General features: G+C 37.8%; 1 protein-coding gene across 1 annotated transcript in view; it reads right to left on the minus strand.

The window, feature by feature from the left end:
• The window catches only part of SH3RF1 (SH3 domain containing ring finger 1), a 177,124-nt gene that overhangs the window by 45,212 nt on the left and 116,248 nt on the right, over window positions 1-15,664 (minus strand). The window contains exons 4-5 of the mRNA XM_019521760.1: window positions 5,077-5,379; window positions 4,042-4,152 (exon numbers count right to left, since the gene is read on the minus strand). Coding sequence (XP_019377305.1) covers window positions 4,042-4,152; window positions 5,077-5,379 — 414 coding nt within the window. The remainder of the gene's footprint in view (window positions 1-4,041; window positions 4,153-5,076; window positions 5,380-15,664) is intronic.

A 15,664-nucleotide genomic window follows, 5' to 3' on the forward strand; every position in this document is an offset into this window, starting at 1 on the left:
CTCATAACATCCTCCCTAAAAACATCCTCCTTAGAGGAAGAACCAGGAGAATAGTTTTTCCTTCGTTAGTCTTCAGAGATTAAGATAGATATATACCTTCAGAGATTCTTTGTGGATAAGATACCCTGTTTTTACTTAGAAGTTTACTAGGAATCCCGTTCTGCCTCTTTTCAGTTCTTCCTCCTTTCTCTCTCTCCTCAGTCCAATTCGGAATAAGATAAAAAGGAGCTGTATCAAATGGACTGGCATTTGTACCAGCACAGAGTCAATCCATAGCTAAAATAAGAGCTACCACTTTTACATAGCACAGCTGAAGAAACACCAGGCTGAAATTACTGGGTTGTTTATGGTTGTGACATGTTTGATAGGCAGAAACTTCAATCAAAGGAGGCAAAATTCTGATGCAAATGATTCCAGGTACCTCCCTGCTATGTCTGACTTCCCACAGTGTTCAGGAATGCCAAAGAAATGTTAAAGGAAGAATCTTGAAAAGTCAGTGCAATAGTTCCCACTTGATGCGTCTACATGAGATGTTTACTGAGCAACTGACTAATCAGCTGCTTAGTAAATGTTGCACATCTACATGCGTGCCCCTATTAAGTCAGAATGAACTAATTTGCTTGCGCACATGTAGATGCTGCCCCAGCTGGCTTGGGTATGCGGGTGCTTCAGCGCAGGGGCTGCCTGTTGGCTAGCCCTGCACTGAAAGTACCCTCATGCCCCAGCCAACTCCTCCCAAGCTCAGTGTGCTGCAGAGAGCAGCTCTGGGTTGGCAGGCTGACCCCCCATACCTCCTGCCAGCAGGGACTGCTCCGACCTGGCTCAATGTGCTGTTTGTCTGGGTGAATGTGCAGATGTGGTGTCCGGGAGCAATAAACTCTGGAGCAATAAGCTCTGGCGTTTATTCATGGTCATTAATAGCAAGTGTAGACATACCCATTTGGTCAACAATGGCTAAGTTGTATCAAGAGACAAATGTCAATAAGGATCTATAGATATCAGTAATAATGATGATCCCAAGAGAGTACTGCCAGACTGGTCAGTCCAGAATGCATCAGTATAATTTATGGATAAAAATTCTACCTTATGCAAGTATAATATAGCCACCTGGAACAGGATCTGTCTAGCAAACTATTATATACATATTCTATATAAGAGAAGAGGATATAACATGGGGGAATCAACAAGGAACTACTTGTTCACTATGACTGTAGACTGCATCCACTAAAAAACATTGCATCTAATTTAACCTGTGGCAAAGAATACAAGAATCATCTGCCTTTAATTTGTATATATGGAAAGAACAAAGCTGCTCTTAGACACCATATTTTTTCTGCTCATCAGGAAGAAAACTGAATTCATCCAGAGAAAATATACTAGATGCTACTTAATGTCTGAGCTAGATAACCACTACCGGGTTGTCTATGCTGATTAGCATCGTCTTCCATAACAAGGGAGCATCTAAATGCATCAGTCTCAAAACAGTCTCGAGACAAAACTAGTGAAATTCACCCTCCTTAAGTCAGGAGTCCTGGGTGACTGGAACTGAAGAATTTTAAAAGAGTTGACCAGTGAGCTTTCTGGAGTGTAAAGGTTTATTTTTACTAAGTCCTGAACTACTGGGGAAATTTAAGGGGACTGAAAGAAAACTTCCCATTCCAATAATTAAAATGATTAAAATGGCATAGTATGAGTAATCATAAAGCTTCTAAGCCTGGCAAAATAACAGTTGATACAGAAAGCAAGAGGGTAGTACAGACTAAGGACAATTAATATAGGCTTATGGAAAATAAGACCTTTCAAAAATGAACTTGATATTTTTTTAATTATATTTGGTGGGTGAAATTTATAGTGTTAGAATAAGGCTTTTGATTTGGTACCTCATAACACTATGATTAAGAAAGAGGAACTACAGAAAATCAACCTGGCTTATATTACAAGTTGGCTAGTTAATACCTCTCAAAATCTAACACTAAGTAGGCATCTGTCACCTCTTTGGTGCATTTGGGTATTATGGTCAGTCCCAGTTCCATTCTATTTAATATTTTAAGAATGACCTCACTGCACTTGAGCAAGACAGAGATGATAACAGTGGACAAAAGAAAGCATTCCAAACAGCTGTTTCAGTTTCCTTTTACTGAAGATCAAAGGTCTTTCTGAGCCTAGGCACGCTAAAGACTAACGTGGCCAGCATCAGAAACCTTTGCCTTTCCTACCCTGAATAACAACATAGCCATTTACAGCTGTCAGCTAAAGGCTGCCTTTGGCATGAGTCTGGAGTGAATCTCAAGTTCTTGCCTTGCAAGACATTTTAACTGGTCTGCCACTGTACAAAATGTAGACATCCATAGATGACCAATTCAGTCCATAGTTCAGGAATGTTCCAAGATTCTACATTTATGCTGAGATTTCATATTGCAACATCTACCATCTCCAGTGGACTTGAAGACTATATCCCATCTTGGTGAACGATGACCTGAACTCAGTTAATCAAGCCATTTGGCTTGACTATAGCAATAAAATATATCTAGGGACAAAGCCACAGCACTTAGGAAACTCCAACTGGTACAGAACACTGCAGCAGGCTTCCTCAGCAACACAAACTATCAAGAACCTTGGACTTTTGTACACTGGTCTATTTATTGCAGAATAATAAATATGAGTTTGAAATGTTCGATGTCCTGGGTCCAGGGTATGTAAAGGATTGGCAAGCTCCAGAATGATGACTGTGGCAGACAACTTTGCTCCTTTATCCAACAGGACTTTTTATGAAGTTAAAGACTGTCTGTGAAGGAAAGATCTTTCTTGGGAACTGGCTAAGCACTGTAGAAGTACATTCCTTAGGAATGAGAGATCATCACAAACTTCACCATCTTCCAATTTAAGTGCAAGCAACATTTCTTTGAGCTTGTCTGCTTTAACATATTGTAACATAGGCCTACATTTTTTAAAAAAATCCAAACCAAATGACACTCTAGTACACAAACTTATTTGGGGAGAAGATGTGAGGACAAATATTAGTTGTTTTATTGTGTGACAAATATTAGTTGTTTTATTATTGCACTAATGGAAAGCACCAAGATATCAGTATGAAAGATGTTGTGTAAGAACCTGCATAGAATAAAAGAAAATATATTATTCTTACTAATAATATTTGAGATGACATAAACATAGGAGGAATGGTAAACAAAAAGGAGAAGCTCCTGAAAAGAGACACAGAGAGAGAGAGAACTTGGTAAACTAATTATAAACCTACAGCATACATTTCAAGATGGCCAGAAATTAAGTTATACATCTAGGGACAAAGAATCAAGGCCTTATTTACTGGATGAGAGAGTCTATCATGAGAAGCAGCAACTCTGAAGAAAATCTTGGTGGTTAGACGTGAACTCTCAATGCAACATCCAGACCAAAAGGGCTAATGCAGTCCTTAAGGTTATATACAATGGATTACTGCGTTGGAATAGGGAGGTTATACTATCCTTGCATTTTACACTGGTGTGATTGCTACTGGAATACTGTGCTCAGTTCTGAGCTTTATACTTCAACCCCCACAAAACAAAAAACCCAACCACTAACGGAGCATTCAAAGAAAAGCAGGCAGTATTACTGAAGCGCTGGAAAGTGTATCTTTCACCATAGGCTTAAGGAGCAGACTCTAGTTTAGGAGTGATCTGATTGCTACCTAAATACCTACACACAGGAACAGAAATCTGATAATGAAAAGTGTTTCAATCAAGGTATTAAAGGTGTAAAAAATTAATGACTGGGACTTGAAATAATCCACATTTTTAACAGTGAAGGTATTTAAGTATTGAAACAAACTAGCAAAAGTTGTAATATATTCACAGATGGAACTGGAAGACAGGTTGCCATTAAGGATCCTTAGTGCCAAAATTTTTGCCATTGTTCAGCATGTACTACTGTCTATCACACATGTAATTACAAACAAGTCAAAAGTTTCAAACTAGCTTGCCAGTTGCAGAAAAGAGAATGACAACGGAAACAAAGGGAGCTTCAGTTTTGTTAAATGCTACTTACGCCAAGAGCAGCTTGGTAGGTGACCTCTGATGGGAAGGTAAATGAAGGCCCAGTTGTAACCGGACTGCTAGGGGGTGGGGTGACAATTAGCCCTGTGGTACTGATATGAACCTGTCAGAAAAAGACTGATGTCAATTTTAAGTAGTTCTCATAAAAAACAGATTGCCATGGTACAATAGCACAACTCAAGGTCATACCACTAGCATTCTGCTGTACCACCAACAGCAACTGCAGCAAGTACCTATGAGTTTCTGTTCCTAACTGGTATTGCATATTTGTAACTACCCTGCTGATTTTAGGCTTTATATGAAACAGAAATGAGCTTTCAGAAACACTAAATAAGAACTAAGAAGGAAAAACATATTTTACCAATGTTTATTTTTCTTGAATTGGTGGTAAGAACGCAAAGAAACATAAATGAAATACATTGATCTGGTATGAAAACTTCATGTATAATTGTCCCAACATTTTTAAATGTTCAGTACTGCATTGTCTGCATAATTTTCATCTTTACATGTAACAGAAATCATTACTACAATTTGACAACTGTAACTTATAATTGCGTTTTTACTGAATACCAGATTTATATACATATATAAAAAAATCAAGATGCCAAACTATTTTTACTATCATAAATAGCATGTAGGCTTGTAAACACTTAAAGAATTCCTGAAGTTAAATCCTTTTCCTAGGTATGTTATTAATTTAGTTTCAGCATTTTATTCAAATTGGGCTACAAAAATGAAACAAAATAGTTTAGTTTCTAGGTTTTCATCTATTACAACAAACATGCTAGGAGTTTTCTTTTCTTTATAGCACTTCAGAAGCACATCTGAATTATAAAACCACTCACTGAACTTATAATTAACAAAATACTTGTACTCACACTGCAAAAGGACTTTTGAGTACAAGAACAAAATTTGGAATATAAAGTAAGTGAAAAGTGTCTCTACACACACTCTTAAAAGGATCATGTTCTTTTATCCTCTCTGTTATGTAAAATGTGTAATATATAGTTAATTTCTGGTAAAATACCTGAGAGGGGGCACTGCAGGAAAGGCCTGTTAGTTCACTTATACGGGCTGCTGCAGTAGGGTTGCTGGAGCTGATGAGGACAGGAGGACTAATTTCCATTGAGTGACGATTCTGAGAAGACTGTGAGGACTTGTTGGACATGGTAAGGGAGGTAAAGGAATGTCGTTTTTTTGTGTTCTTCTTGGTATCAGTGTGCTTTTGTACTGAATTGTTGTGGGCTGCCCCCGAGGTACCTTCTCCAGAGTCTACAGCAGAACCTGAAGGCTTATCCAACTCTATCAGCTGCTTGGCTGCTGTGTTAAACTGAAAAAAAAATCAATACATTAAGAAATTATTTTAGAAATCTTTAGTAGTAAGAAGAAAAGGTAAGCAGTTGACTACAGATTGTGAAAACAGTACTCTCTTTCATAACTAGGAAATAAACTCAGATGTTTGGAATCCAGAAGGATTTCTGCTGTATTGACATACTCTATAACTAGTAGACTTCCAGGTACAAGTCCTTCACTACAGCCTTAATGGCTTCACCAAGGACTGTGGTGTATTTTCCATGATGGGCAATTTGTAAGTCAGAAGGGGACATTTTTCTAAAAGGTGTGTTCTATTTTAAACAAGCGTCAACACAAAGAGGTCTTTCACTTGGGTTATATAAAAGCTCAGAGTAAATGATCACAATGGTTCCTTCTGACATTTTAGTACATGAATCTATAGCTCTAATCTTCCTGAATGCCCATTCCACTTTAAGTCATTTGATCTTTGTCTAGATCAGAAGAAGACTCTTGGGAAGTTGTTGCAGCCATTCATCCTACAGCATCTTTACCTCTCTTCTGTGTTTCTTTAGCAGCATTAACGAGAAACATACTTTTCATTTTAACTTATCTATAACATAAGTCATCACTGACCACAAGATGGACATGAGCCTGCAATGCGATGCTGTGGCTAGTAAAGCGACCAAAATGCTGGCTTGCATCTATAGATGCATCTCAAGCAAATCCCAGGACATCATTCTCCCCTTATACTCTGCCTTGGTGAGGCCGCAGCTGGAGTACTGCATCCAGTTTTGGGCTCCACAATTCAAAAAGGATGTGGAGAAGCTTGAGAGAGTCCAAAGAATAGCCACGCACATGATCAGAGGTCAGGAAAACAGACCTTACAACAAGAGGCTGAGAGCCATGGGGCTCTTTAGCCTGGAAAAGCGCAGGCTCAGGGGTGATCTGATGGCCACTTATAAGTTTATCAGGGGTGACCACCAGGATCTGGGGGAACGTTTGTTCACCAGAGTGCCCCAAGGGATGATGAGGTCGAACGGTCATAAACTACTAGAAGACCGTTTCAGGCTGGACATAAGGAAGAATTTCTTTACTGTCCGAGCCCCCAAGGTCTGGAACAGCCTGCCATCGGAGATGGCTCAAGCACCTACATCGAACACCTTCAAGAGCAAATTGGATGCTTATCTTGCTGGGATCCTATGACCTCAGCTGACTTCCTACCCGTTGGGCGGGGGGCTGGACTCGATCTTCCGAGGTCCCTTCCAGCCCTAATGTCTATGAAATCTATGAAACATCTTTTTATGGATATCCTATCCACTGGAACAAATTACACTATAATAAACTGGCAACTAAATGCCATTTCTTCAATACAGAAATACAGAATTCTGGGCATTTAAATGGTCTGAAAGTCAGGAAAATAACACTAAAGAAAAGTTTTACATTTTATTTTTCTTAAAACCATATTATTAACTACCAGGAAAGTCTATTTATAGTTCAAAACTACTGTATGTAGTCAGCATAAGCAGTCAAATTCATTCATGAGATAAAGCACATGTATAAATAGAATGCAAATGCATCTTTAAACATGTTAATTCATATTAATACTAATGCCTATTACAGAGTATGACTAATCTTTACTTGGGGAGCTAGTCTGTAGCCAATTACAGGGAAGAAGAACTTTTTCCTGAAGAACAAGCAAGAAGAAAAAATGAGAATACCTACTGTAGAGTCATTGTTTCTACATCTCAGCATAATCTTTCTTCTATTTACCTTAACCACCTTCCTGATGAGATTCCTGTAATGCTTACAAAAAGTTTTAAACAATACTCTGTTTAGCTAAAACTTCACTATAGATCAATTTCGTTATCTGTATTCTGAAAGCTCTCATTGTGAATTACATGCTGTACACAGAGAGAGGCAGTCTATTTCCTGAGTAGCTTCCAATTTAAGATGGCAAGTAGTATAAAAGGATAGCTGTCATAATATTGTGTACTTGCACATGTGTACAAACCCATTCAATGTCACTGGTATTAACTCACAAATTTCTGATAGTCTTTGTAGTATTCTAAGTGTTTTAAGTGGGAGTTGAGGAATCAGTTGAGAAAGAAATCCATAAAATCCTATGGTGTGTGTGTGGGGAAAAAAACAGCTGTGGGAAAAAGACAATGGAGAGTCAAAGCTGGAATAGTGGACAGTTACCACGAGAAAAGACAGAAGCAGATATGTAGGAAAATGCAGAGATATGAAAGGACCTGAAGAAGAGGACAAAAGGCTTGAACTTCAGTGCAACAGAAAGAGGGAGCTGGTGAAGGGATTAAAAAAGTAAGACATCATAATACAAGGGGCCAAAAGATGACTGTAGCTTCAGCATGCAAAATATTACAGAGAAGGCAAGATAGGTGACAAAAAGGCCACTGCGTTAAATAATACAGAAGGAAAATACCCCCCTAAGACCAAAGTGCATTAAAGCTCTTCTTGATGCTACCCTGGGACACAAATTATGACTTACAAAAGTTACTGCTGTGGAAAACACCAGAAATAACTTACTATAATTTGTGTTCAAGGGTAGAAAGGACCTAACCATGATGCTTTTATATGGAGTTCTGCCAATGAACTTTTGACCCCCTGGTATTTATTTCTAGTGTCAAAATTAGACATTTTATAAAAGAACTAAAAATGTACTTTTAAGATGTTAAGCTGACTTTTTATTACAGAATGCAAATTTATTACAAAATGTTAAGCTGATTAGCTTCCAGATATGAAAGCAGGAGAGCACAAAGCAAATATGTATATAAATTCAAATAGCTGAGGAAGATTGCTCTGACACTTGAATTGTCAGAGTCCTATCCAGCAGAGTAGAAAGGTAGTTAGGCAGCGTGAAGATTAAACGTACTGTAGATTTTTATATGGTCAGCCATTTTATTTTCATTTTAGATTAAAATCCTTCACAACGTTCATAAAAACAGACACAACCTAGCAAAATATATTTTACATAATGGCATCAACTGTTTATATTCTTCTTGAATCCATATCCTGTCTTTAGGTTATGTAATTAAGGTTTTGTTCCTAGATAACCCCAGAATACAGCAAGAAAATAATTTATAAAAATAAAAATCACCTACTGGTGAAGAGCAATTAGAAAGAGTAAAGAAATTATTTACAAGTCTCCAAAATCACTGCTAAAAGCTCCCTTGGGCACCTGTTTCACTTAATTATGTTTGTTTACCCCCTGAAATGATTAGTGCCTGCAGGATCTGCTTACTCTAATACAGAGGGAACAACACATTAGAGAAAGACTGTGGCATGCTTTTAAAGACTGAACCAAGTTTAGTCAAGTATAAAGAATCTGCTGAACTCTCTCTTCTGTAGGGAAACAACCATGGAAGTGCAAAAATGGCTAAACAATGGAACACACTGCTTAATGGCCTTCTTTTGAAAAGGACCTGGAGACTGCAAGTTGCAGAGCAAAGCTGCTCACTTCTTCCTTGGGACAAGAAATGGAGAGTCCATATACAGTGACTCATAAATGCCCAAGGATCATTCAAGGGCTACCAATTAGTATAGTTCACTAGTGCTAGCTATAATAAGGAAAGAAAAACTGCAAAGCTTTTTAGTACTACACACATGCATGTTTCCACAACATTGATGATGCACAGATTTTTTTTTGAATGAATCTCAACCTTTTTCACTCTCATAACTACCTGAACTGACATACAGGGGGAGCTAGAGTCTGTTCTGCCTCCTTCGTTATCAACAGAATGATTACAGACGTTCCAGTTGTTGGGTTGAATTTTACTATCCTTTACATCAAGATGCAAGATGTTCTGATATTCAGAGCAGAATCTGACCTTAGAAAAAAGTTTTGTAGTGCTGGTACATGAGACAAGAAGAACAAGAACAGGGCTTTGAAGCCCTGATCTGGCTACAAAGAATGATGGAAATAAACTGCCCCTGTCCATACCAGGAGGGCAATCGCTTCCAGAACTCAAATGGGTTACAGGTCTTAGTGTATTTTTTATATTAATTTTCAGAAACAGATCATCTTCCTAGTGCAGTGGTCTCCAAAGCGGGGTGCGCAAGACGATCCATTGGGGTGCGGGAAGAAAATATTAGAACTTCTATTCAGATGTATATTTATATAAATATACATATATTGGGGTGCATGCTCAAAAATTTTTTACTGTTGGGGTGCGCGATCAGAAAAGTTTGGAGACCACTGTCCTAATGTAAGCTGGTTTGTATTGTATTGAGCTATTTTATAAAGGTTGTGCTATTTAGCCATTTTCACTATAAAGGAAATTAAGTTGGTTTAAAATTATTGCTCTTCACACTGATCTGACACACACCACATTACAGTTTCTATTGAAGACATCTGATATTCTCTTTTTGAAAGCAATAAAAACATTAATTTTCAAAGCATTCATTGACATGCACCATATTATGACTTTCCACTAAAAACATTTGATGTTCTCTTTTTGAAAGAAATGCAAAACATTCATTTTTTGCATACATTTTTTCTGTTACAGACTTATGCTAGCTCTGGCTGACAAAACAAGTGAAGATAAGCTTATATTAAAAGGTTTGAGTCTCCTGTTCTTGATTCAGTACTACTACATGAGCCTGATTTTTCTTGATGCTATAATTAGATTATTCTGCCTAACGATGGTAAAGTAAGAAAATCTAGTAAACATAAGATTGAAAAAAAACCACACACAACAAAGCTGCCAGAAATCCAATCCCTTAACAGATATGGGATCAATTTAAATTTTTATGTTTTGAAAAAAAAAATTTTGGACAGAAAGAAGGCTATTAAGGAATCTAATTTTGTTGTAACCTTGAATTCAACTTGCTTAAACTAGCAAATGGTCTGATGGATGCAATACTTCAAATAAGAAGTAACTTCTTAAAACTGTACCAAAAGAAACTTTTCAATTGCACAGATAATAAAATAGCACTGTGTTGTACATCTGGTAAGGATCCACTTATTAAAAGTCTGTGGTAGATGGTTTATTACAATGATGTCTCCCATTCTTTTCACGGCAGATATGAAAATAAGTCCTGCACATTTCACAAATTTGAAAATAATGTTTTTATTTTTTATATATTTTAATTGAAAGCCTTTCCTCAAAAGCGTTAGCCTTTATTATAGATGCTCCTTGTATTTTTTCCCCTCTTAAAAGCTTTCACCTTTATTACATGTACTCATTGTACTTTTCTAGGTATTATTTAAGAATGCTGAGCTATTGGCAATGATACGAAGAACTTTTAAAATTGCTAAAGATGAATATCAACTTCGCTAATGGTTAAAAAAAATCTCATTTGAAGTTTTTCTACATATTTATATTGCACTCAGAATTATGAATACCTATAAGCCTTGACTGAATCTCTGATTAATCTTCCAAAGACATAGTTCTTACAATTAAGATGCAAAAATAATGTTGAGAAACTGAATATAAAATTCCTTTTAAGTCTAGAACTTGTATTTTCTTCAATACTCAAAAAATTAAGTTAGCAATTTTTAATGTGCAGAATGGTAAAAAACAGGCCCTTGGCAGATATTCATTTGGCTGCGCAAATCTGAAAAACTGTTTCCCAGATTCAAATCTAAATCCCACACAGGCAGCGTGTGGGAAACCCAGTATCAAGCACCAGTACTTAATGCCATGCTTTCTGCCGCACCTTTTCAACTTGACAGTCTACAAGGCCTGCACCATGCAGCTCTCAACTTCCCAGCATATGTACTATACCTAGATCTGCACTGTGCAGCCCAAGGCCAAATATGCCACAGAGTCAAATTAAAGCATGATGCAAACCAGCCACACTTTAAAGTGGAATATCTTGGTGGCTGGTTTGCTGCTTTATCACACCATAAACTGGCTGAACATGTGGCATGTAACACACTTACACATTAATTGCACAGTAAATATAATGTCTGCCAGAGCTCTTGGCTTCAGTAGTCAAGATTTGTATCGATTATTTGACAATTTAAATGACTCTTACATTCAGAAAGCCAGAGCTCACTGGTGCTGACAAGTCTGCCTTCGTAGCAAGCAGCAATTTTTTTTCTACATACAAGGTTAAGATTGGAAAGGACTTCTTTGAGACAAGAAATGATTTCACAGAGCTATTTCTCTATAGGTAAATAACAGCTTATGACACAGCCAATTATAAACTCGCAGAATGTGTTCACTTCCTACTTTTCTATCACTGGCTTAATTCTGAATGTTTAATCAGAGTGTCCCAGTGACAAAGAGCGAGCGACAAGGGCTTTGACTGCAAGTCGGTATGTGGAGTTTCCCTCTTTGTATTTCAGTGGCCTTTTTTTAGTATTTGCTTGCTGAGTTACCAGGGCTAGGGACAGAAGTTACACATAAACCAGTTTAAGTCATCAGAAACTGGTTTAAACCTGTAAGAGAACAAAAGCTCAGTACACATAAACCAGTATCAAAATGGCTGAAACTGGTTTAAGATAAACCTGGTTGAATGTAGTATCAGACTTAACTGATTTGGATCAAACTGGTTTATGAAACTTCTGTCTCAGACCCCTTCCTCTTTCAAGTTAAATCACAGTCCCCCAGCATCTCAGCATGCTTTCCAGCCCTGGGCTAGGCTGTGCTATCTGGTCCAGCAGAGAAGGGTTGTGGGGAGAGTGGAAAAGGCAGGGACTGCCCCCTCTGACCCAGGCAAACCCCAGCTGGCCAGGGAGGTGGGTTAAACACCCCTTTCCCCACGCAAACATACAACCTATTGCTGCCTACATGTCAAAGAGCTGTGCTCTAGCTCCCCCCCAGCTTCTGGCCTGAGCCACTGTAGGCATGTGGCTGCATTTCCTGAATCAAAAGTGAATGTCTGTCCAGTTGTCTCTCAGTTTAATCTCTGCAGCTTAAACTAACCTGCAAAGACTGAATCAATTCAGCCTTGGGCTTTCTGATTGTCTGTACTTAGCCCAGAAGTTTAAGGGGTGGAGAAGGATTTTTTCCCCTTAAGAAGTACTAAAAGAAGCAGCACTGTAGTGGCTGGGAGAGCTCATAATGCCAAAACCAGAACCTAGAAACTAAGGAACAGCTAGCAAGGGAGATAAAAGGCAAAAAAAAAAAGTATTCTATAGATATACTTCCCTTGGTCTTCCTGTTACTTCTAATAAAGGTCCCTTACTGAATGGGGAGGGGACTCTAATAATGAAGGGTGAAGGGAAAGCTGAAGTATTTAATGCCTTTTTTTGTGTTTTTTTAAATTTCATCTTCACAAAAAACATCACCTATCAGATGATAGGCACAGTTAGCAGCAAGGCTACAGGAGGAGATCATCAAGAGGGAAAGAACAGGTTAGAGATTACTTAGACAAACTTGATGTTTTTAAGTTAGCAGAGATGAACGAGAGTCATTCCTGAGTACTCAAGGAATTAGCTGAGGTAAAGGGACTAGCACTGGCTATTAGGTTTGAGAAATCAAAGCTATCAGATGAAGTGCCAAAGGATGGCAGAAAGGGAAAACATAGTGCCCATCTTCAAAAATGGAATGAGGAGGACCCAGGGAACTACAGACTGGTAAATTTAACCTCAATACACAGAAAAATACTGGAGCATATACTCAAATAATCTATTTTTAAATATCTAGGAAATAAGATAATAAGAAACAGCCAAAAAGATCTGTCAAGTGCAAACTATACTAGACCATCCAAAGTCATGTGTTTCATGAATGAGAGAAGAGCAGTTTATATAACATACCCTGAATTCAGAAAGACTTTGAGATTTGCCTCCCATGACCTCCTCATAAGCTATGGAAAGACAATTAAGATGAAACTACTCTAAGATGGGTGCATAACTGATTGGAACATCATGCTTGTCATCAATAGTTTGAAGTATAATTGGGAGGAGGTGTCAAGCTGTGGGGACAAGCTATGTTCTGAATCCAATACTGTTCAATATCTTCATTAAGGACATAGACAATGAAATGGAATGTACAATCTCAATATCCAAATGTTCACCACATGTCATGTTACTTATTACAGCATCTATTCTAGGTCAGTGGGGTAAATAACATACCACAGGCCAAACCTGCTCTCATATACCAAGCCCCTTTGGTTCCCATGGCTACGGACAGAAATTACACATAAAACCAGTATAAGTAATCAGAAACTAGTTCAGACCTGTAACACAACAGAAGTTCAGTACACATGCATTGCTTTCAAAATAGTCAAAGCTGGTTTAAGATAAACCTGGATGGATGTAGTATCAGACTTAACTGATTTAGGTTAAATCATTTATTGAAGTTCTGTCCCAGATCCCCTCCAGAATCAAGTTAACTCACAGTCCCACAGCATCCCAGGATGCTCTGCACTCCTCCCCTCCCCCTGCAAGTTCCCCCCTTGCAGGGTGAGCGGGCTAGCCTTGACCAAAGCTATCTGCTCCAGTCAAGCAGAAAGGCGTGCTCTAACACCCTCTGGCTTCTGGCCTATGGCTGAATGTGGCTACATTTCCAGAATCAAAAGTGAATGTTCACTTGCTTATCGGTTCAATTTATGCAGCTTAGACTAACCTGCGAAGATGAAATTGAGCTTTTTGACTACCTGTACTTAGCTCATCTCACTATCATGGGACTGGAATCCGGCAGAATATTGGTGGCTAAACTAAAAAAAGACAAATTGAAGATTTTTTGAGAAAACTTCAATAAAGTCAGGAAATTATAGTACCTTCAACTTGCCTTTTTGTGTAAAAAATTTAACAATAAAATTTATTTAATGACTAATTATTTTATTCATTGCACAATGCTGCTTCTAAGAGTAAACCTTTTTGAATAATAATTTGGGGTACTTGGTATAAGGTTTGAATGAAGTTGGAATCAACAAAAAAAAGGTCAGAACAAAATAAACTGTAATTGACAACCATGAGGCACATGTTAACTGTTCAGCAAGAACATATGAATTAAGAATTTTTTTCAGGACAAATCTTCCTTTCCTTTCATTACCTTATGACAAAGTATTTAGCATAATTTACAGATTTGTTGGAATCTGGCAGGGTTATGCCATGAGCACTTCTGCTATGGCCCCCTGGACAAATCTAATACTATATAAACACCCTCACGTACTAAATAATTTCACTTTTATCAGTGACAAAACCAGGAACTCTTGTGTCTTCTATATGCACCACCAGTACTTACCTAACCTTTCTTTTAGTATCAATGACATCTTATACTTGAACTGAGAATCCCTTCTATAACTGTCTATAAGGAAACATTCCCTTTCAAATTCCCTTTCCCTTTCCAGCAATAGCATGAAACTTATCTAAAACTCCCTCATGGTACCATGTAGATATAATAAAATAAATATTAGGAAAAAAGACAAGATTTTTTTTAAAGCTGAGAAATACCAGGGTCTAATTAATAAAAGGGTTAATATATATCAATATAGAAACTCTACTAAAGAGGGAAATTTTAATTACCTTTGGAGATTGGTTAAGGGATAGGTAGAACAAAATTTTAAAGGATAAAGGCCATCACAATGACTTTTACCTGTTGAGCAGCATGTGATGTTAGAAGGTTAATGAGATTAGAGAAAAGACCTCACGAGGATGAGGCTGAAGGATGCATCTTCTAAAATAAATGCAGGCAGGCTTAAAACAGTATCAAGTTAAAAACAGCCCTATCCTTTATTTAAAGCCAGGACTGAGAACAAATAAGAAACAAATGGCAGGGCATATACAAACACTCAGAAATGGTGAGTTAGAAATTCACAGTTATGTATAGGTGACAGCTCTGGCAAAGGTGATTTTCCATTTCTTATTTGTAAGAGGGTGAGAACTTTTCTGGATGTTACTTTATCTCAAAATCAGAGTAAAACTTAGGGACAAGTTAAAACCATTCAGAACTTCAACTACCACAAAATGGAGGGTCTTGTTAACTTTCCTGTGGTTTAGGCACTGGACTCAGATTTCAGAGATCACGTTTCTAGTCACGGTGTTCCCATCTTTTCTGAGTAACATAATGCAAATTACTTAGCTTGCACAATCAGTGTGTTCATAAAATGGAAGTAACACTATCCTAACTTAGGGGGAAAGAGGGTTCTGAGGAGCTGAGTTCATGGATGCATGTAAACTGAAAAAATCACTTACAGATAAAATACAAGTAAGCAATGTTTCATGCATGGAGCTGAAAGGATAGGAGACAGTATTGCCAGGGACTCAGACATCCCCACGGCCTTGGGTACATCACTTAATCTGCCTCGCTCTCATTTCTACATCTGTAATATGGGGGGGAAAAACATTTCCCTTCTTCAAACTTTTGTTTTCTATTTTGATGCAAACTTTTCAAGGTAACCAGTACATT

This window comes from Gavialis gangeticus, unplaced genomic scaffold, assembly GCF_001723915.1.
Source record: "Gavialis gangeticus isolate Ggan-Ray unplaced genomic scaffold, GavGan_comp1, whole genome shotgun sequence".
In the NCBI taxonomy this organism is placed as follows: Eukaryota; Metazoa; Chordata; order Crocodylia; family Gavialidae; genus Gavialis; species Gavialis gangeticus.